General features: G+C 42.7%; 1 protein-coding gene across 1 annotated transcript in view; it reads left to right on the forward strand.

Moving 5' to 3' along the window:
- The window catches only part of iqgap2 (IQ motif containing GTPase activating protein 2), a 323,133-nt gene that overhangs the window by 120,475 nt on the left and 178,402 nt on the right, over positions 1 to 24,256 (forward strand). The window contains exon 3 of the mRNA XM_080189314.1: positions 18,340 to 18,496. Within this exon, the coding sequence (XP_080045440.1) occupies positions 18,340 to 18,496 (157 nt within the window). The remainder of the gene's footprint in view (positions 1 to 18,339; positions 18,497 to 24,256) is intronic.

Consider the following 24,256-nt stretch of genomic DNA (forward strand, 5'->3'; position numbering starts at 1 on the left):
CAAATCCCACCATGGCAGCTACTGGAATTTAAATTCAATTCAATAATCAAAAAGAAGCTGGAATTGAAGGTTATTCTCAGCGATGGTGCCATGAAACTATCATTAATTGTCATTAAAAGCCCATCTGGTTCACTGATGACCACGGAAAGGAATCTGCTATCCTACCTAGTCTGGCTTGCTTCTCACTCTTAACTGCCCTCTGAAATGGTCTAATAAGCCACTCAGTTATACCAAACTACTCTAAGAATGTAAAGAAAGGAATAAAACCAGACAGATCACCTGGCATCAACTTAGGTACTGGAAACTTCACTGGCGTGCACAACAGGCAAGGCAGACCTAACAGCAGCACAGTGGTATACAGTCAGGAGGGAGTAACCCTGGGAGTCCTCAACATTGACTCCAGACTCCATGAAGTCTTGTGGCATTAGATTAAACATGAGCAATGAAACCTCCTCCTTACTACCCACTGTACCCTACTCTGTTGATGAATCCTCCAATGTTGAACATCACTTGGAAGCACCGAGTGTGGGAATGACACAGAATGTGGGTGGGCCAGTCTATCTGTCATAGGTGTATCTGTCCATGATGGTTTAGGTATAAGAGTGACTGCTGTATGGATCTTAAGACAAAGTCATATCTTTATTCTGAGCAACCCTCCATTGTGTTATGTAGCACTACTATGCTGTGAAATGGGATATTTCAGTACAGGTCTAGCAACTCAAAACTGAGTATCCATGAGGTCTCGCAACAGAACTGAATTCAAACACAATCTGTAACCTCATGGCCTGGCTTAGTCTACCATTACCATCAAGTCAAGGGATCATCACTGGTTCAATGAAGAGTGCGGGCAAGTAAGGAACAGCACCAGGCATAGCTAAAATCATCGGTCAACTCAACCTGGTAAAACTACAACACATGGTTACTTATTTGCCAGAGCTAGGAGATCGCACAACCAATGGGTGAGAACAAATTTCTGCAGCCCTGCTGCAATCAATTGTTACTGATTGCCTTCAGCCAATATGATTAACTCCATGTGACAAAAGAAACAAAGGCTCTGGGTACTGTAAAGGCCATGGGCCGTGAAATCATTCTGGTAATAGTGCTGAAGATTTATGCTCTAGAACTAGTTGTATCCCTAGTTAAGTTGAACCAGCACAGCTACAGCATTGGCACTTTGGCCAACTGTCTGTTGACCACCTGAAGCAGGACAAATCCAAACCAGTCAGTTATTGCCCCATAGTCTATTCTTGATCATTAGACAAATAATGGAAGGTTAGTGCTCTCAAATGACATTTGCACATCAGTTTGGTTACCAAGGCCACTTGGCTCCTGACTTTACTGCAGCTTTGGTCCAAACTCTTTGAGTACATAAGAAGTAGGAGCAGCAGTAGGCCATCTAGCCCTTCGAGCCTGCCCCGCCATTCAATAAGATCATGGCTGACCTGAAGTGGACCAGTTCCACTTTCCCGCTCTCTCCCCATAACCCTTAATTCCCTTGTCTGTCAAAAACCTATCTACCCATGAGTTAAATATATTTAGCGAGGTAGCCTCCACCACTTCAACGGGCAGAGAATTCCAGAGATTCACCACCCTTTGAGTGAAGAAGTTCCTCCTCAACTCCGATCTAAACTGCACCCCCGCCCCCCTTTATCTTGAGGCTGTGCCCTCTAGTCCTGCTATCCTTTCTAAGCGGGAAGAATCTCTCTACCTCTACCCTATCCATCCTTTTCATTATCTGAAAGGCGGCAATGACTGCCTTTGGCATTAAGGCAGCATTTGACAGAGTACAGTGTAAAGGAAAACTGGAGCCGATGGAAATTAAGGGGAAAATGCTCCATTGGTTGGAGTCTCGGTGAGAACACAGGAAGATGGTCATGGTGGTTGAGTTCAAATCGTCAGGAGGTGCGTCAACACCAGATTCATCACAAGACAACCCCGAACGTCACCCAAGCACAACGTAATGCCATCCGTGCTCTCAAGACCAACCACAACGTTATCATCAAACTAGCTGACAAAGGAGGGGCCACTGTCATACTGAATAGAACATATTACTGCAAAGAAGTGTGCCGATAACTGAACAACAAGGAACACTACAGATAGTTATCTGCAGATCTGACCAAAGAACACACCCATCAACTCAACAGACTGATCAAGAACTTTGATCTGGACCTTCAGAGCACTCTCAGTGCTTTCATCATACGTACTTGCTGCGTTTGAGATCTCTTCTGCCTCCCGAAGATGCACAAGGCCAATCCTAAAGATACTCAGCACACTTGGAGCAGTTGAACCAGGAGCATTCCTTGTCACAGTGGATGTCTTGGCACTGTACGCCAGCATTCCCCACATTGATGGCATTGCTGGAGCTGCCTCAGTACTCAACGCCAACAACTGCTAATCTCCAGATGCAATTTTACAACTCATCCGCTTCATCCTGGACCACAATGTCTTCACCTTCAACAACCAGTTCTTCATCCAAACACACAGAGCAGCCGTGGGGACCAAATTCACATCTCAATATGCCAACATCTTTATACGTATGCTCGAACAGGACTTGTTCACCACACAGGACCTCCAACTGATGCTATATACGAGACACATCGATGACATTTTCTTCCTTTGGACTAATGGTGAACAATCACTGAAACAACTATATGATGTCATCAATAAGTTCCATCCCACCATCAGATTCACCATGGACTACTCTCCGGAATTGGTTGCATTCTTGGACACGTGAATTTCCATCAAGGACAGTCACCTCAGCACCTTACTGTACCGCAAGCCCACGGATAACCTCACGATGCTCCACTCCTCCAGCTTCCACCCTAAACAAGTTAAAGAAATCATCCCCTACGGACAAGCCCTCCGTATACACAGAGTCCGCTCAGATGTGGAGGATCGCAATAGACGACTCGAGGCGCTGGAAGATGCCCTCGTAAAAACAGGATATGGCGCTCGACTCATTGATCGACAGTTTCGACGCGCCACAGCCAAAAACCATACTGACCTCCGCAGAAGGCAAACACGGGACACGGTGGACAGAGTACCATTTGTCATCCAGTACTTCCCCGGAGCAGAGAAGCTACGACATCTTCTCTGGAGCCTTCAACATGTCATCGATGAAGACGAACATCTCGCCAAGGTCATTCTCACACCCCCACTTCTCGCCTTCAAATAACCACACAACCTCAGACAGATCATTGTCCACAGCAAACTACCCAGCCTTCAGGAGAACAGTGTCCACGATACCACACAACCCTGCCACAGCAACCTCTGCAAGACATGCCGGATCATTGACACGGATGCCATCATCTCAGGTGAGAACACCATCCACCAGGTACACGGTACATACTTTTGCAACTTGGCCAACGTTGTCTACCTGATACGCTGCAGGAAAGGATGTCCCAAGGCATGGTACACTGGGGAGACCATGCAGACGTTACGACAGCGGATGAATGGACACAGCTTGACAATCGCCAGGCAGGACTGTTCCCTCCCTCTTGGGGAGCACTTCAGACATGGGCATTCAGCCTTTGGGTAAGTGTTCTCCAAGGTGGCGTTCACGACAATGCAGAATCACCTGAGCAGAAACTGATAGCCAAGTTCCGCACATATGACGATGGCCTCAACTGGGATCTTGGGTTCATGTCACACTATCTGGGCTTGTAAAATCTCACCAACTGTCCTGTCTGGAGACAAGACACATCTCTAACCTGTGCTTAACCTCTCTCCACTCACATTGTCTGTACCTTTAAGACTTGATTACCTGTGAAGACTCGCATTCCAACCATTATTTTGTAAATTGAGTTTGTGTCTTTATATGCCCTGTTTGTCAACAGGACTCCCACTCACCTGATGATGAAGCAGCATTGTGAAAGCTTGTGCTACCAAATAAACCTGATGGACTTTAACCTGCTGTTGTGAGACTTCTTACTGTGCTTACCCCAGTCCAATGCTGGCATCACCACATCATTGTTGAGTTCAGTTATCTCAGTCACAAGACATCCCTGCAGGAGTTCCTCGGGGTAGTGTTCTAGGCTCAACCATCTTCAGCTTCTTCATCAATGACCATCCCTTGCATCGAAAAGTCAGGAATGGGAATGTTTGCTGATGGTTGTATAATGTTCAGCAACATTTGCGACACCTCAGATACTGAAGCAGTTAGTTCCCTGGTGCAGCATTATCTAAAATACGTAGCAAGTGATATTTATCCCATACAAGTGCCAGTTAATGACCGCCTCCAACAAGAATCTAACCATCTCCCTATGACACTCAAATGGCATTACCACTGTTTAATTTCAGCCCCCCCCAACCAACGTTGTGCAGTTACCATTGACCAGAATCTGAACTAAACCAGCCAAATAAATATTGTGGCTGCAAGAGCAGGTCAGGGACTGGAAATTCAGTGAAGAGAATTCACCACCTGATTTTCCAAAAGTCTGCCCACCATCTCAAAAGGCACAAGTCAAGAGTGTGATGAAATATTTTCACTTGCCCTGGCCAGTGTGACTCTAACAATACACAAGCTAAACATCATCCAGGACTAAGTAGTCTGCTTTATCAGCATCTCATGCACTTCCTCCCATCAGCAATACACAGTAGCAACTGATTATACCATATAAGAATGCAGTGCAGTAACTCTCCAAGGCTCCTTCAACAGTTCCTTCTGAGCTTTCAACTTAGACCCTCTAGAAGGACCAAGGCAGCAGATGCATGGGAACACCACCACCTGCAGGTTCCCCTCCATACCACACATGATCCTGACTTGGTAGTATGTCACTGTTACAGGAATTATGGAATTCCCTTGCGAATAACATTGTACCTGCACAGCACGGATACAGTCATTCGAAAAGATGGTTCATCGTCACCTTTTCGAGAACAATTGGGGATGGTCAACAAATGATGGCCTCGCCAACAACATCCATATTCAATGAAAGAGTACTTAAATAATTATAAGGTTAAGCTAGAATGCTGTAAATGGCAAATGCCCAAAATCCTCAGTACAAACGTAAATTGCGCTGTTGTTGTACTGCTTATACTGTACAACAAGCACAGCACTTATCCTGACTATTGAATTTCCGAATTCTGATCAAGGTATTATTTATTTTACCTGTTTTCATTTCATGAGATTTAATTGTTTGCACCATGGCTGAATAATAGGAGGAGCATCCAATTCCTGCTAGTGATTAGGATCTTCGTACCATCTAAGAGTCTGACTGTCATTATCAATAATGCTTAAGTAATCACATTCAAGGTTATTCCAGCCTGAGAGAGATCAAAGTCCTGTAAAAATTCCAAAATGCAACTTTTATCTGTGCTCTGTTCCATGTCAGTTTAGCTCCATTAACTGTCAGCCATCTTGCACACTAAGTCACAGAACAAGCCATTCAATCCTTGAACGGCAGCAGAAATATGTAATGTGCACAGCAGACAGAGGGAATGTAAGTAACCAAAATGATTATGACGTAAGCGACAATATGAAGAATGTTTGGGAGGGTAATGGCCCGTAAACAATGTGTGAGGAACTTCGTAAGGTCAGCTGATGTTTAGTTCTACTCCTTCCAAACTCTGATCTCTTTAAACATTTGCCATGATCCTTCATCTCACTTAAAAAATATATAAAGGGTCGAGAATGAAGCCCAGTCCATCACTCAAACCACTCTCTCACGCATTGACACCGCCTACACTTCCCACTGCCTCGGAAATTCAACCAGCAAAATGAAGGACCTCGTGCACCTCGGACATTCTCTCTTCCACCTTTGTCCGTCAGAAAAAGATACAAAAATCTGAGGACGTGTGCCAACTGTTATCAGACTTTTGAATGGACCTCCTCACATTAAATTGATCTTACTCTGCGCCCTACCTATGACTATAACAATACATTCTGCACTCTCCCTTTCTCTATAAGCAAAATGCTTTGTCTACATTAGCACATAAGAAACAATACTTTTCAATATATACTAATACATGTAACAAACAGTGGCACTGTGGTTAGCATTGCTGTCTCACAGCAGTAGGGACAAGAGTTCGATTCCTGGTTTGGGTGACTATTTGTGGGGAGTCTGCATGTTCTCCCCTGTGCCTGTGTGTGCTTCTGCCGGGTGCACCGGTTTCCTCCCATAGTCCAAAAGATGTGCTGGTTAGGTGCTTTGGCCATGCTAAATTCTCCGTCAGTGTACCCAAACAGGTGTTGGAGTGTGTTGACTAGGGGATTTTCACAGTAACTTTATTGCAGTGTTAATGTAAGCCGACTTGTGACGCTAATAAAATTAAAAGACTTAAAATTTTAAATCAAATGAAAATCCAATTAAAACTGAGATGTTTAGCAAAAGTTGAACTTAATGGAATTGAAGGCAAGTTATTGACCTGCTTGGGAAATTGGGGATCTAATAGAGGTATATAAGATTATGAAGGGTATAGATAGAGTAAACAGAGGTTAGCTATTTCCTATGATAAAGACATGTAGGACAAGGGGCCATGGACTTAAGGTGAGGGGGGAGAGGTACAACACAGATATTAGAGGGAGGTTTTTCACACAGAGGGTAGTGGGGGTATGGAATGCTCTGCCAAGTAAGGTGGTGGAGGCAAACACACTAAAGTCATTTAAGAGTAACTTAGACAGGCACATGACTGGGTTGGAGATGAGTGGATATAGGAGATTGTTTTAAATAAGGGTCATTAGCATTGGGGCGTCCCTGGTAGTGTATTTGGATGTGGTATGATAAAAATGTTTTTTCTCTTTTCATTCACAGGTTTTAAGTCGGTCTACCTCGTGTCCAACGAGGGGCATACACGCGATGGGTCGTACTGGGGCTGCTCTTGGTTGTTTGAGATTGGCCTAATGCTTCATGTCATTAGTGTGTGCCTAAACTGGACAAGATACTGGGCAAGACGACAGCTCAGTGACTATCGCTGATTGCTGTGCAGACACATGGATTTGGGCCGGTGTCTGTGGGAGTTTGCGCATTCTCCCTGTGCTTGCGTGGGTTTTCTCCCGGTGCTCCGGTTTCCTCCCACACCCCAAAGATGTGCTGTTAGGCTGATTGGCAGGAATAAATGGTCCCTAAATCAGATTCCCTCAATCTGGATGGCCATAAAACATTAGACAGGGGTCGTGGGTGGAAAGGGGGACTGGTGGTGTTGAGATGGCGGCGCGGGCTCGTTGGGCTGAAGGGCCTGTTTCCCGGGCTGATTTTGTTCTTTGTTCTTTGTTGTTCTTTGGCGTTAGGAGAAGGAGAGTAGGCATAATGGGCAGGCATTTCAATTGATTGGATGTGACTAGTGGTGTATCACAACAATCTGTGTTAGGATCTCAAATATTCATTGCATCTAGATTTGCTGAAAACACAGATGGGTGGTGTGATGAGTATCACGGGTTGAGAAGGTAAACTTGCAAGGAGATGTTGATAGACTGTGAATCATAGAATCATTAAATTGTTACAGCACAGATAAAACCATTCAGCCTGTCAGGTCTCTGGTAGTTCCACTCCCCAACCATCCTTAATTGTCCCTTGTACTTGCTAAGGCATTTTAGAGGGCATTTAAGAATCAGCCTTGCTGTGGCCCTTGGTCAGGTAAGGACAGCAGGTCTCTGGCAGGGTTTTTATATCAATTACTGATAGTTTTGTGGTCATTGTTACTGACACTAATGTTCAATTCCAGACGTTATTAATTGAACTTAAATTACACAGCTGCCCAGTTGGGATTTAAACCCATCTCCTCAGAATCCTGCACACTCTTTCACATCCTTCCTAAAGTGTGGTACCCAGAATTGGGCGTGTGTTTTATACGGACTTGGTAAAATGTAGTTTAACAGATTGTTTGGCCAAAGGTATTAAAAGATATGGAGTTGGATTATGTACATCAGCATGATTTCATGCAATACACTAGAGGTTAAATGTCCTAAAACAAAAATGGCAATGGATGAATTATGTAATGAACCAGGAGAAAGATTGAATCCTTTCCAGGCGAATTGGAAAAAATTGCTGCAGATCAGTGCAACTGAACCCAAAGTAGAATTCACTAATTAGATTCAAGATGATTTGACAGTAAGTGTAAAGAAGTGGGGCTGTTATGCACTATTTTTTTTGTAAACCCCATTCCCCAAATTAGAATAGTGAATTTGACTTGTGGAAAAAAACGGTACTCCGTTCTGGGGTTGAGGACAGCTAGGATAAATTTGAAATTTGCCACTGTTGCTGTTTGTCATCAGTCTTGTAAAATACTGTTTGAGGCATAGAATGAGGGTAGAATTAGGCTTGTGTTTCATTCAATAGCCTGTCGAGACACCCAATAGCCTGGGCTATTTGGGCAAAGAGGGACTTGAAGGTGGAAATTCACCTCTGTAACATTCTTCTGTCACACTGCTACCATTATTCCTGAAAACAGCATTCCTTTAATTATTTAAATAGAAAGGCAGGAAGTTTGTTTAACACCTTTAAGGTCTAGCAACAATGCGAGGCTTTCAGGAAGTCATTCCCGCCGTACATTTGGAAACCAGATGCCAAGAAATCTATAGTTATGTACAAAGGTTAAAAATACTGCATGGGGTTACATAGCCTTTGAAGTGCTGAAGTCCACATGTGCGCAGCAGCCAAACTATGTCCTCATGATTAAATATTAACCAGCACACTAAGTGGGGCTGCTTCAAGAAGGTCACCTTTTGTATCAACAATTGTAATACATAGACACACAAAACCAAAACTTATTATGGCAACAGCACTTTTAAACTTTTCAAACTAGGTAAAGTAAAGTTTACCTATTAGTCACTAGTAAGGCATTAACACTGCAATAAAGCTACTGTGAAATTCCCCTAGTTGCCACATTCTGGCGTCTGTTCAGGCCAATGCACCTAACCAGCACATCTTTTGGACCGTGGGAGGAAACCGGAGCAGTGGGAGGAAACCCGTGCAGACATGGGGAGAACATGCAAACTCCTCACAGGCAGTGACCCAAACCGAGAATCAAACCCAGGTCCCTGGCGCTGTGAAGCAGCAGTGCTAACCATTGTGCCTCCATGCCGGTAGTACTCTCTAATGTACTGTTCTCAACTTATAGGATGAGAAGGGGGACTTAGCCATATCCCCATCCCCTACCACTAAGGTCTTGAATAACTTTTTTGTTTCTGTCTTCACGGAGGAGGACGTGAATAATTTGCTGGGTGTTAGAGATGGAAAGGTGGTAGGACTGGAGGGTCTTAATGACATTACTATTACTAGAGAGGCAGTGCTCGACAGACGGGAGGGGCTGATTGTGGACAAGTCGCCAGGACCGGATGGAATGCATCCGAGGGTTCTGAAAGAAATGGCAGAGGTGATAGTGGATGCCTTGGTGGTTATTTTCCAGACGTCGCTGGATTCCGGGGAAGTGCCGGAAGATTGGAAAACGGCTAATGTTACGCCGTTGTTTAAGAAGGGTGCCAGGCAAAATGCGGGGAAGTATAGGCCGGTTAGTTTAACGTCTGTTGTAGGTAAAATGTTAGAATCCGTCATCAAGGAGGAAATAGCGAGGCATCTTGAGAGGAATTGTTTGATAGAGCAGACGCAGCACGGTTTTGTTAAAGGGAAGTCGTGTCTGACAAATTTACTGAAGTTCTATGAGGATGTGTCTAGGGCGGTGGATAGAGGAGAGCCGGTGGATGTGGTCTTTCTTGATTTTCAGAAGGCGTTTGACAAGGTACCTCACAAGAGGTTATTGCAGAAGGTCAGGGGACATGGAGTTGGGGGTAGGGTGTTAGCGTGGATAGAGGATTGGTTGTCAAATAGGAGGCAGAGAGTGGGGGTCAATGGTGCTATTCGGATTGGCGGATGGTGAGTAGTGGAGTGCCCCAGGGGTTGGTGCTGGGGCCTCAGCTATTTACCATTTATATAGATGATCTGGAGGAGGGAACCGAGTGTAGGGTGTCGAAATTTGCTGATGACACCAAGATTGGTGGAACGGCAAATTGTGCGGAGGGTGTGGAGAGTCTGCAGAAGGATCTAGATAGGCTGGGCGAATGGGCCAGGAACTGGCAAATGGAATTTAATGTTGGCAAGTGTGAGGTGGTCCACTTTGGTAGGAATAATGGTAGGAAGGATTATTACTTACGTGGCGAAAAACTGCAGCAGGCGACGGTGCAGAGGGACCTCGGGGTCCTTGTGCATGAGTCGCAAAAACCCAGCTTGCAGGTGCAGCAGGTGGTCAGGAAGGCGAATGGGATGCTGGCCTTCATAGCGAGGGGGATTGAATATAAAAGTAGGGAGGTCTTGCTGCGGCTGTATAGGGCATTGGTGAGGCTGCAGCTGGAGTACTGTGTGCAGTTTTGGTCGCCGTACTTACGCAAGGATATTTTGGCCTTGGAGGGAGTGCAGAGGAGGTTTACTAGGCTGATGCCGGAGTTGAGGGGGTTGAGCTATGAGGAGAGGCTGAATAAACTAGGCTTGTACTCGTTAGAGTTTAGAAGAATGAGGGGAGATCTCATTGAGACGTATAAGATGATGAATGGGATGGATAGGATAGAGGTGGAGAGACTCTTCCCGCTCAGAAAGGACAGTAGGACTAAGGGGCACAGCCTCAAGATAAAGGGGGGGCGGTTTAGAACGGAGTTGAGGAAGAACTTCTTCACTCAAAGGGTGGTGAATCTCTGGAATTCTCTGCCCGTTGAAGTGGTGGAGGCTACCCCGCTAAATATTTTTAAGACGCGGGTTGATGGGTTTTTGATAAGAGAGGAGATTAAAGGTTATGGGGAGAGGGCGGGAATGTGGAACTGAGCCACAACAGATCAGCCATGATCTTATTGAATGGCGGGGCAGGCTCGAAGGGCTAGATGGCCTACTCCTGCTCCTATTTCTTATGTTCTTATATGGTAACACAAACTGATAGTTGAGCCACATATAAAATTAGTACTTTTTTGGAAAAGCTTAGGTTATACTATACAATTATGAAGTATTATGCTGAGTGTAAATTGAATATTGGCTGTTTGTTTACAGCAAATTCCTAAACCTACATAATGTTTGAGGTGAATGTGTGTCAAGTGTCACATATTCTCTTCAAATATTTGCAAGCAAAGGATTAACTGTCTAAATTGTATATTCACAAAAGTAAAAACTTGTCTGATGTTTTCTACAATTTCACAATGTGTGCACTTGCCAGCCTATAACGTCTACCAAGTACTCGTAGTTTGGTATCATGCACGAGGAGCCAGTAATAGTCCCCACAGAATAAAGGGCTATATCTTCAGTTTCCTAAACAAGCTTACATTGCGAAATGTGCTGCACTAGTGAAGTTCTAGTGAACATATACAAACATGATTTGCATCAGGGATGACAAAATTTAACACTCTTTTCCAAACTCATCGTGGCATGTTTCTGCTTCTGTGAAAAGATAAAACACAGTGTCAACAGCACAAGGCCAACATTTCCTTCCCAGGGCTAGCATGCTGTTTTTGAATAATTTCTAGTTTAATTCACCCTTGACTGTGGTAGAGCACTACCAATGAGGTTAAAGTTTTGTATTTGGCCAAAAGTGCTGAAGGTTTGTGCGTCAGTTAGCCATGAAGTTTCAACACAGCTAAAACACTGGTATGTTCTATCCACAAAAAAACACAGGATAAATCAAAGATCCAATTAGCAAGATCCCCGATTCCAATAATGTAGTGTATTGGAAAGTACGATTCATAGAATCATTAAGTAAAACTTGCTCACCAATTTGCTAGTTTAGCCCCTGCTATATCCAATCAGCTCTAGATCTTGTTGCAGACTTTATTCAGGCATCGATGTATGAACTGAGTGATTGAAACCCAGTGTGCCTCTCTAACATCCTGTAGCTGGTGATTCAGGCACACGGAGGAATATTTCAAGGACAAAAGTGCACCACTGAATGGAATCTCCATGTCATCAGCACGTGTATAAATACAAAAGAGATAATTTCATCTACTTAGATTATTTGGGGTTATAATTGTTGAACAGTTATTTGTTGAATAGCACTGTAAACATGTTATGATTGGTTTGCAGTTGATTAAAATTGGAAAAGTGAGTCAAAGTTGAAATTTTCCCCTATGCGTTTGTTTAAAGAAAGATTTGCATTTGTATAACAACTTTATGGATGGCATGATGGCACAAGGGTTAGCACTGCTGCCTCACAGTGACAAAGATCTGGGTTCAATTCTCGCTTCAGGTCACTGTCTGTGTAGAGTTTGCATATTCTCCCCATGTCTCTGTGGGTTTCCTCCTGGTGCTCCGGTTTCCTCCCGATGTGTGGGGATTAGGTCAATTTAGCACAGCCAATCAACTCTCGTGTCAGGGGATTAACAGGGTAAATAGGTGGGGTTATGGGAATAGGACCTGGGTGGGATTGTGATCAGTGCAGACTTGATGGGCTGAATGGCTTCCTCTTGCACTGTAAGGATTCTGATACCTTCGACTCTATGATCTTTCAAAATCTCAGGATGTTCCAAAGCCACGGAGCCAACAAAGTGCAGTCACTATTGTAACGTTAAGAGCTGTTGTCAACAGGAGAATACTTCAGTAGCACTCACCTCCCCTGGTTTGGTGTGTGCAAAGTTGGTGAGGGTGTGCACCTCATCAGGGACTTGAAAACAGATGAGAATGGGCCTCTGTGTGATCTAGCCTCATGTCTGCTGAGAGTCACCATTAATGAAAACCAGTGATCAAGCAGCTTGACCAGATGCTGCAGTTCATGTCGACTCACCAAATAGTGAGGTCAACAAGTGGGGAATTTAAGAGAAGCAGCCTGTTCTAGTTAAATACTATTAATTTTGTATTACCCATGGAGTGCTGCAGTGGTTAGGTTAGGTCAATATGCTATTCACAAAGAAGATTAGAACTTCGTACACTAGTGGCAGGAAGCTATGTAGTCATGCTGAGCAGAGAGAGCTCAACCTATTGGAGGTGATGAGTGGTGCTGAAACATGGGGAGCTTTCACTGTGCACGTTAGCAACGTTAGTCACCTGTATTTATGTACAGTTGGGTAATGGAAATACAAATATGACCCAAGATCATTTCTGGCTCAGGTGGAATCAGGGTGACAGCTGTTACGATTTCCAAACATCTCTAGAGTCTAATAATCCTCCAGTTTTGCTGAGGGGAAAATTTAGTAAGTGCCTTTGACAACCAAATCGGAATGTGGACAGTGATTGTGAACGCAAATGTAGATCACCAAAGTATTTCCTATTTAAGGATAGATGGGTGATTGGTTTATGGCATTCAAAAAGGAATTTGATAAGCACATGAATGGAAATAATTTACTACAGAGTGGGACAATTTACTACAGATGAGTGGTGGGACTGGTAAATTGCTGAAATGGGCTTCCTGGCAGCTGTCCGAGTTGGAACCATTCTATGATTAAATGGATTAAATATTGTGACCTGTTTGTCAGTGAACAGTGGGATGTGTATGATGCGTTCTGGACTATGACTCCCAAGTTGTATAATAAAGATATTTGATCTGGACAAAGATAGATTGGTTCTTGATGGGTAAAGGGATCAAGGGTTAAGGGGAAAAGGTGTGAAAGTGGGGTTGAGAAACTTATCAGCCATGATTGAATGGTAGAGCGGATTTGTCAGGTCAAATGGCCTAATTCTGCTCCTAAATTTTATGATCTTATGGACAGCATTCAGGCCTGTACTGACAAATGGCATGTAATGTTTGTGTTATACAAATGCCAGGGGATGACCAACCAGACAGAATCTAATCATCTCCCCTTGACATTCAATGTCATTACCATTGTTGAGCTCCTCATTGTCAATATTCTGGAAATTACCATTGACTAACTGAACTGGATCAATTGTATAAATACCATGGCAACAAAAGCAGATCAAAGGCTGGGAATTCTACAGCAAGTAATTTCCCTCTCAACTCCCCAAACTCTGTCAATTATCTACAAGGCACATGTCAGGAGTGTGATGGAATACTCTCCTCTTGCCTGGATGAGTGCAGCTCCAACAACAGTCTAGAAGCTCAACACCATCCAAGGCAAAACAGCCCACTTGATTGGCAGCACTTCATTCATCATCATACACATTTGCTCTCTTCCCCCACTGATGTTTGTTTCAGCCGTGACATCAACAAGATGTACCTGAGCAGCTCACCATGCTTCCTATGAGAGCACCTTCTAAAACCATGATCTCAACACCTAGAAGGACAAAGGTAGAAAATATACCAACACCTGGAAATTCCCTTCCAAGCTCTGAACTATTCTGACTTGGAATTACATTTTCACCACTCAAAACCCTGTAACATCCTTCCTAACAGCACTGTGGGTGTACCTACATTGATTGTAGAGCTTCAAGAAAGTGGCTATCCATCACCTTAAGGACAAGAAGTGCTGACCTTGCCAGTAACAGCCATATCCCAAAATATAAAGAATTTACAATGCCATAATAGCCTGCTAACATTCCTGTTTGATGCTTTGAACTTCTGACAACTATAAAAATGAGTTCTGTGCATATCTACAGCTTATTTCAGCCTTATAGTAACATGATTTTATTGTGTAACAAATTGAGCATTTGTCATTTCAATGTACTGAACTTGTTTCAAAAAACCTGTGTCAGAAAGACAGATTTAGAGAATTTCTGAACATATTGTAGCCACAGTAACTGGCTGTAAAGCAATGCAATCAGTATGTTGCCGTATCATATTCTGTAACATGAAATCAACTTATGGAAGCTTTAAATCTATAAAATGTTCATAAAGCAATGAAAAGTAACAATAAAACAAAGTGCAGTTGCTATGTTAAATTACTTTTGATAGTAGGAAGTTACGGGGCGTTATGAATTGGTGTTTAATTGCCTCTGATTTGCTGATTGGATAAGTTTATCTTTTCAATCCACAAAACAGTTAACCTTAGTCAACATGATTAGGTTCAATGCTATAACATCTTACGACTTGTTCAGAGAGAAACTGGCAGAAACCAGGCTGAATGCAATTGCTGAGCAGGCAGGGCCTGCCCACTAATCAGTTGGGTTGCTGACTAAGACGGTGACCCTGAGCCTAGCCATTCTTTTATAGGTTCATTGTGATGTAGATAACCGGATCCTGACAGCGTTATAATCACTGATTAACCTATTTGACTGGTTACACACTAGTTTCTGCGTACTGACATCTTCTGGCAGAATTGAAATTTAACAGGCAGCAAGCACTGGAGTATCAGTTCTGTAAAACAAACTAATCTGCATAACTTTATTTGTATAAGACAATGATTGAAATTGGAATGAGAAAGCTGGGCGCAACTATTTAAATTCTTGGTAACTTGATGTTCGTTACTCTCCATTTTTAACTGCTCTTTGGTGTTTTCTTACCAGCTTTTCTGGCTGTTCGAGAATGGGATGATCACTCTGTCTTTCTGAGTGCTGATGCAATTGTCCATTTGTGTGTCCTTTAGCTACTTTTGGTGGTTCTAGTTCTGAATTCTGTTTCGACAAGGCACTTTATCGTGGAGATAGCCTTTTGATGCCATATATTGTGGTGGAAGCAGGGAACATTACTGGACTTCTGCTGCTATGATTTGAAGCACTGACTTTTCTCCTTCCCATTCCTTAAACTGAAACTTGGGAGACTAAACTTGAATTATCAAATTGGCAATTTTAAACTAAGAAGTTGCGGAGCCCTGATTTGTGTCCCATGTGTATTGCTGCAGCAGATGTTCATTTGTACATGATTGATTCTTGTTGGCCATTGAAAGCGTGCACCAGCTGATAATTTCATTTACCCTTTTTTTTGCGACAACATATCATTTCGTTTGTATTTTTTGTATGTATTGCACAAATTGTGCTGAGTTCCTGAAGGTCCAACACTGGCAAATTACAGCCCCTGGTTCAGGTATTGTACTAATTATTGTCTTTAATCTTGTGGAGAAAATAAATTTCCTAGCAGAATACTGATATAGAATCAACTCAGTTTACAAAGATATTTGAAAATGTCAAATTTAGAAAATTTCCCTTTAACTTTGCCTGGATGTGTAATAATTTGTGCCCTGTGACACATTGTGCTGCCATTTATTGTTTTCTAGATAAATGGAAAGCAGAATTGTCTAATTGAAATTGAAGAGCGTATGCATTGAAATAATAAGTAACTTGAACTATTCAGAGCGAGACTGTCAGAATAGCCCTATTGTAAGTAGGGAAACATTTCTTGAATGCATTCAGCAAGAAGTCCTTGAATTCATGTGGCACCTTTTCAAGGCATCCCACCCACCCAGCCCCTTAAACATTCACTTCTTCCTTCACCGGTGCATGTTTAGCAGCAATGTTGTGCCATCTACAAATGCAGCACAGCAACTCACCAAGATACCTTTGATAGCACCTTCCAAATGCGTGACTGCAGCCACCTAGAAGGACAAGGGCAGCAGATGCAAGGGAATACCATCACCTGCAAATTCCCTTCCAATTGACAGACCATTCTGAGTTAGAAATATTTTGAAGTTCCTTCACTGTCGCTGCGTCAAAATCCTGGAACTCTTTAGGTACTGAAGCGGTCTGTGCCAGCGTGATGTGGATGACATTCAGACTTGGGCTGAGTTCTTGGCAAGTAGCCGTCACACTGCACAAGTTCAGTCAATAGCCTTCTCCAAATGAGAGTGAATCTAACCATTTCCCCATGACATTCAACACCAATAATATCACTGAATCACCCACCATTAACTTACAGGGCTACCATTGATTGCAAACTTAAGTGGACTAGCTATATCAGAGCAGGTCAAAAACTGGAAGTTCTGTGGCAACTAACTTAGTTCTTACTCCCAAATCTGTCCACAAAGCATAAATCAGGGGTGTGTAGGGATACCTGCACGTACCCCAAAGAGAGTAGCTCCGACAACACACTGTTCTATACCATTTAAGAAAAATGCAGCCCACTAGATCAGCACCCCATCTGCCACCTCAAACATTCACTTCCTCCTGCACTGGCACACTGTACAAGCAGTGTGTATCCTCTATAAGGAGCAATGCAGCAGCTCACCAAGATTCGTTCATTACACGCTTCCAAGCTCATGGCCTCTACCACCTAGAAGAGCAAGGCCAATAGATGACTGGGACTACCTGTAAGTTCCCCTCTAAATTGCTGTAGGTGATTTTACTACTTTGGTTAAGAGACCGAGGGACAAGGTTGACACAATCTCACGTTAAAACCAACATCTTTATTGAGAATTTTAAACAAAACTCTTTCAATTAAATCATGCAGTTATTCCTCAGGTGCTCAATCAAATATGACTTGAGGTCACTTAGGAGTGACCTTTGACAGGTCACTCTGCTCGGTTGACCGGATCTCTCCGTATTAATGTGTATTTTCTGTCTTGAGTGTTGCGAATGTGGGACAGTTTGAGGTTTACATTCAGAATACAGTGTTTTGGAGAGCTCATATACAACCATCATCTTAGTGCATTTTGGTTAGTCGAGGTATGTGATTGGCTGTTGGTTGGTTAGCACATTTTCAAATTGTCTTCCATTTGTCTGTCTATGTAAGGCTTCTTCCTGTCCTACTGTGATTATGTCTGGTTCCAATCAGACTGTTGTGATTTCAGCCAGTTTTCTGCAATTGATAGTTTTGTTCTGTTCATGGCATGGCTACAATTAACAAATATAAGTGTAATTGCTAAGTGTCTAACTCATTCAGTTTCTACATAACAAACACTGCTCTGAACTTATTTGCCACCTGTCAACCCTTTCTTAACATTGCACGCCATCCTGAATTATATCGCCGTTCCTTCAATAAGTCAAAAATCTGGAAGTCTCTTAAAAACACTGTGGAATCTACTTCCATCAGATGGACTCCAGCATTTCATGAAAGTCGCCTGCCAGCGCCACCTCGAGAGCAACTGGGGACAGCCACATTCAGTGTAGGAATAAAAGTAAATTACCCATTGTTTGTCTCAGGAATGTAACCAGACAAAGGTAGGAACTGAACCAAAAAAGAGATTATTAGAACGGTGTAGGGAGGGAACAGAAGGCGTGCACATTTTAAAATCATTTTTATCAGAAATGTGCAGGCTGTGTAAGACACAGTGCTCAAGGTTAACCTGTTCTTTTTCATTTCATTGACATGCAGTAAAATCTTCGTTTTCAACATTGTTGATCTGTTAGAAAGAACGAGCAAATAAGAAATAATGTTCACCAATACCTGATTTTTATACATCCATGAAAGGAGTCTGGGCTGCAATTGTTAAACTTAAAGCGCTAAAAGCAGCCCGGGTCTCCCATTTAAATGCTAAACAATTTGCTTCATCTGTCTGGAGAAAGTGGTCTGTTATACCAAGAGACTCTAATGAATATTGATGAAACTTAAACAAAATATTTGATTTTTTTTTAAACCTGCGAGTTTCATAGCTAATTGTAATTTTAATTCTTTTAGATGGATGGAAGCCTGTCTGCATGAAGAATTGCCCCCTACCACCGAGCTTGAAGAAGGACTGAGAAATGGAGTCTATCTTCTCAAACTTGCAAAGTTCTTTGCTCCTAAATTGGTGTCTGACAGAAAGATCTATGACATTGAACAAACAAGATTCAAGGTAACAAAATACTTTGTAATGACAGTGTATGGATGAACTTAAATGGTTGATGTCCTATATCATGTGGCTCTTAACTGTTTCTCAAATCGGGGCCTTTCCAAGGGGTCTGTGATGAAGGACTAGTCTTACACGTGAATAAACCTGGGTGTTTTCCCAAGGTGCTATAATTAAGAGTTAGGCAAGTGAGTGATAGCCAGATGTATCCGCACTGTGCTGCTGCTCTCCCCTACTCCTCCAGTACACTCTCTGTGTACCTCTCCCCTGTGCCCTTGCCATCTCCATGTCCACTTTCTCTCTGTTTTGTTCCCATATGTTTCTGTTCTCCCTTTGCTTCCTTAGGGCTTTTTCCATACTGCTGCTCTCTCTGTGCTCCAGCTCTTCATGTACTGAGCTTACTCAGTGCTCCAGCTCTTCCCTTGTCTCCCTAGTGCTCTTTCTAGGATTCTGACCTTCTTGGGCTCTTTTTTTCCTGTGTTCCTGCCAAACCCAGAGTCCGCAGCAAGATGTGGCAGCATCCATTTCTCTGATACCTGCTTTCCTATAGTAATATTGCAGGCATTACATGCAACATTTTTCTATAGCATGTTTTAAAAGGGGTCCGTCAACCAAAAACATTTGAGAACCACTGGCTTATAACAATCTTTTAACTGTGCCTTAGCATTCCCCTGACGGCCTGCAATTTACTTTGTGATATTTTTAATAGGTGTAGGCACCCATCCATTATCTCATTTAGGCAATCTGGATCATAGAATCTTACAGCGCGGAAGGAGGCCCATCGAGTCTGCATTGACCACATTCCCACCCACGCCCTACCCCCATATCCCCACATATTTATTACCCACTAATCCCTTTAACCTAAGCATCTTAGGACACTAAGGGGCAATTTTATCATGGCCAATCAACCTAACCCGCACATCTTTGGACTGTGGGAGGAAACTGGAGCACTGGGAGGAAACCCACACAGACATGAGGAGAATGAGCAAACTCCACACAGACAGTGACCTGAGCCAGGAATTGCATCTTTTATTCCCTCCAATTGGCTTCTCTCATCATCCAAATAATGTGTTCTTACTCTAGGAGCCTTCGCACCCTGTCAGTGCCTCCAGGTGGTCATTCTTTGGAGTGTTTTGACACTGTTTGAGCAGCAGAACCCAATCCTCCTCTTTCCAGCTGCCCACATAAATGCACCTTTCAGGACTGGTCATTGGGTAGTGACAAGAAGTGGTAATCTTGACTGAATTTTCTTTCTCTTTTCCTTGTTTTTCCACCCCCCCCCCCCACCCCTTCCCAACCAGCCATCCCTTAAGAGTGGCCCTTCAATGCCATAGTTAAATTATTTCCGGACAGAAATCAAAATTGACCGTGTCTTGATCTCTTTTACTTGTAGTGCATTTCTGCCATTCAGGATATTCTAATTCAAAGTGTGTTTTAATGCAACTCATCTTCAGATTTGTTTAACGAGTTCTGAAGTATAATCCTTTGCTATTTTTGCATCAGGTAGAACTGTTGTGTGTCCTGAAGATCTTTGCCAATATCTTGCTCAACTCTGAATTTCCAGTGTCTGATTTACAGGTTAAAGACTGGCATCTTCAAGTTTTGATGTTGCTTGTTATTTTCTTTGAGGAATGGAGTTGCATTTTATGGAGGGAAATACTTTATTTCTGCGAGGAAGAGCTTTCCTTGCAATATCAAGTAATCTGATCAGTTTCAGTAAACTTTACATTGTGTTTGCAAACAAGAAAACAAGGCTTGCTGCACATGTTTCTCAAAAACAGTAGCCGTTTCAGGTCCAGTGTCACTTTGTATTAGGTGGCTGGTGCTGGCAGACTAATGTTCTTGTTGAGCTGTTTTCCAGTACAATGAATAATCTGTTCAAAGTACAATTTTCTTGAGGCATCAGACAGTTTCTTCTTGAGGGTAATGTTCACAAAAAAACAAAGATTAACCTTTGAAACAGTTGGCTGGTGCTGGGTTTGTCAATTTAACCAGCTTAGTAAGAAAAGATTTTTTTTTTGTTTTTAACTCATTCGACAGTTCTGCTGTTGAGTTGATTGGGTGTGTTGAGGGAGGGGTGGTTATGAAGGATTATAGAATGGTGTATAAATGGGCATTAAATGTCATGGTTTAAACATAGAAATGATAGCCTTTTGATATCCAAATAAGTATATCCTATTACATTGAAGAGGATGGGAAGGAGTAGAGAAAAATATGTAAATCTAAAAGCAGCCTGTGTCCACAGTCAGTAATACCTGGTTAACATTTGTGCTAGGGCTGATAAGGCAAGTGATTTGATTTTGATTTGATTTATTATTATTGTCACGTGTATTAGTATACAGTGAAAATTATTGTTTCATGCATGCTATACAGACAAAGCATACCGTTCATAGAGAAGGAGAGGAGAGAGTGCAGAATGTCGTGTTGCTGTCATAGCTAGGGCGTTGAGAATGATCAACTTAGTGCAAGGTAGGTCCATTCAAAAGTCTGATGGCAGCAAGGAAGAAGCTGTTCTTGAGTCGGTTGATACGTGACCTCAGACTTTGGTAACATATATGTTACATAAGTGCCAGACGGTGACTATCTCCCATTGATATTCAACGGTGTTAGCATTGGTGAACCTCCCAGTACCAACAATCTGGAGCTTGTCATTGACCAGGCTACAAAAGCAGGTCAGAAGTAAGGAATCCCGCAGAGAGTAACTCAGCCCCTGACTCCTCAAAACCTGTCCACCATCTGCAAGAGACAAGTCAGGAGGGTGATGGAATAATCTCCACTTGCCTGGATGGCTGCAGCTCCTGCAACACTTTTAAACTCAACACTATTCAAGACAATGCACCATGTTTGATCAGCACCCCATCTACCACCTTAAGCATTCATATCTTTCACCCACCAAAGCACAGTGACGGCAATGTGTACCTATGCAAGAAGAAATACAGCAGCTCACCATGGCCCCTTTGACAGCAGCTCCTAAGTGCATGACTTTTACTACCTAGAAAAATAAGGACAGCAGACATATGGAGATGCCACGACCACAAGTTGTCCTCCAAGGCATTCAGCCTTGAAACTAACCTGGGGCACTCAGCATAATAGCGCTGTGAGTATGCCTACAGCAGATGGACTGCAGTGGTTCAAGTAGCTGGCTCACCATTACCTTCTCGAGGGCAAATAGAGATGAGTAGTTATGCAGGCCTCGTCAGTGATGCTAACGTTTTATGAAAGAATAAGATCAAATTTTATGATCTGGGCATACTGCCTTTCAGCATAGAATTACACTACTATGTTAATGTTTGTGTTCTTGTTATGCTTGCCCTTGTGCTGCAGATATTTTGTCCCATGCACACACTGTCACATTCCACAGAACAGTCTTCAGGGGCACATGTCCACTAAAAGTACCATTTATCAATAGCGTATGCACTGTATCTGATTTCAGTTATATTCAACATATGTATTTTCAGGGTTGTGCAGCGTACTGAATGAATGTTGATTTCCTGTAGGTATTGATGTGGTGAGATTGAGACTTCTTGATGGTTACAATAATCCGTTATGGTGGGGGAAGACAGGAAGATTCTTTCATTGAATTATAGAATTCCTACAGTACAGAAGGAGGTCATTCAGTCAATCGAGCCTGCACTGACGACAATCCCATCCAGGACCTATCCCTGTGACCCCATGTATTTATGCTGGTAATCCCCCTTACACTAAGAGTCAATTTAGCATGGCCTATCAACCTAACTAGTGCATCTTTTGGACTATGAAGGAAACTGGAGCACCCGATAGAAATTCACGCAGACACTGGGAGAATGTGCAATCTCCATACAAACAGCCACCCGAGGCTGGAATTGAACCCGGGACCCTGGCACTATGAGGCAGCAATGTTAACATGCTGCCCTAAAAGTTTGAGAGTTTACTTCCCATATGAGAACCAGTTGCTTCTGGGAAAAGAAGGACTTGTATTTGTAAGGCATCTTTCATGACCTCAGGACATTTCAAAGCACTTTACTTGCAATGAGTTAATTTGAAGTGTAGTCTCTAATGGATGAATCATGGCAGCCAATTTGCAGAGTGCATTCTGTATCATAAAACATTTAACTATAGAGTTCGGGGTGGTGGGGGCGGGGGTGGTGACCTGTAAGTCTGTGTTGATTGAGAAACAGACATTTTCACGGGTAAAGACACAAGGTGAGATCTTTTCTGCCCACACATCTGATCCTCTCATAATAATATTGGCAGACAAAGGATTTGCACTTAATGGTGCAATAGGCCCTCAGGGATGACTCAAGCTTCATTGCTTAATGAGTTATTTCTGAAGTGCAATCACTGTCATGTAGGCAAATGTGGTCAGCAATTTATCATCCATACGTTGGAGCTATCTTCAAAACAATTGGTTAGATCCTGATGGAGTGTCATGTTCAATTCTGGCTGTTGCACTGTAGGAAGCCTGTTGATTCCTCAATGTGTGGAAGACATTTGCCTGAATGTTACCAGGGTTGAGGAGTTCACTTTATATGGGGACGCTGACGAAACTCTGGTTGTTCTTAGAATTTGTAGAATCCCTATGGTGCAGAAGGTGGCCACTTGGCTTATTGAATCTGCACGACTCTCTGAAAGAGCATCATATGCATGCTCAGCACCATCGCCCCTCCATTATATTTGCCATAGCTAATCCAGTAATTTACCCACCTTTGGATTGTTCTTGGAGCAGAGTAGGTTAAAAGGTGATTTAGTAAGAGATGCTCAAGAACGTGAGTGGGTTTTATAAGCATAAATAAGGATAAAATGTTAACCGGGGCAAAAGGACTAGTTACAAGAGGGTGAAGATCGAAGGTGATTGGAGAAAGAAGTAAAGGTGATGTGAACATAATTTTACGCAACAAGTATTTGTGATGGTGGAGAAGACTGCCTTAAAGGGTGGTGGAGCAGATTCGATGGTAACTTTCAAAGGGTATGGGATAAATACTTAATCTGTAAAAGAGCCTATCCGTGCACGATGGGCTGAGTAGTCTCTTTCAATCTGATACAGTTCTATCTCTGAAGCATAAGATCTTCAGAATTACCTCACACTGGGATTGGATCATTTGCTGCAGTTTAGAAATTGTGGCTGGATTGTGGGAGGCAGGTTTTCACTACCATTTATTTGTTGTACTAACTTTGGCAATTATAGTAGTCAGATGAACAAATTACACGTTTCGGTTTAAAAGAAAACGCAACTGCTTGTCTGCTGCCCTGACGAAATGCTCTATTTTGAAACACATTTCTGCTACACAAGATGTCCATGTGGCTATAAGTTTTGTTCTGCAGTCTGCTCAGTCACTATCAGTTCTGTTCTGTGTGCTGGTGATAATCAACCCAATTGGGTTCTGATAGTTTACATGCGAGCTATCTTAAATCCTTGGTTGAGGGGTAGCTCGATTCCTATCCTTCTAAACTGGAGCCAGGTCTGCGGAGTGAAAAATTAGCATTTTCGTTCACTCATCATCTTGTACACTGCAAATAAACCTTGTGACATTGCAAAAATTGATTTGTGCATTTGTTAAAGACATTCTATAATTTTTCATCTGAGTACAATAATTGTCGTACTCCTTTGCTGGAGCCCTCCTGAGAATACTACTCCAGGATTTCACAAAGTCCCTGCCACATCCAACTGTTTGTAATACAACTGATGCAATCTGTTCTGATTTTGTGATGCAAGTGTTTATTTTAGGTTAGGGCTGATGTTTGTTGTTACAGGTACAGGTGCTCTCCTGTTAAAGGCCTTGTGAGCTG

The sequence above is a fragment of the Carcharhinus amblyrhynchos genome, chromosome 5, assembly GCF_965287045.1.
Source record: "Carcharhinus amblyrhynchos chromosome 5, sCarAmb.v2.hapA, whole genome shotgun sequence".
NCBI lineage: Eukaryota > Metazoa > Chordata > Chondrichthyes > Carcharhiniformes > Carcharhinidae > Carcharhinus > Carcharhinus amblyrhynchos.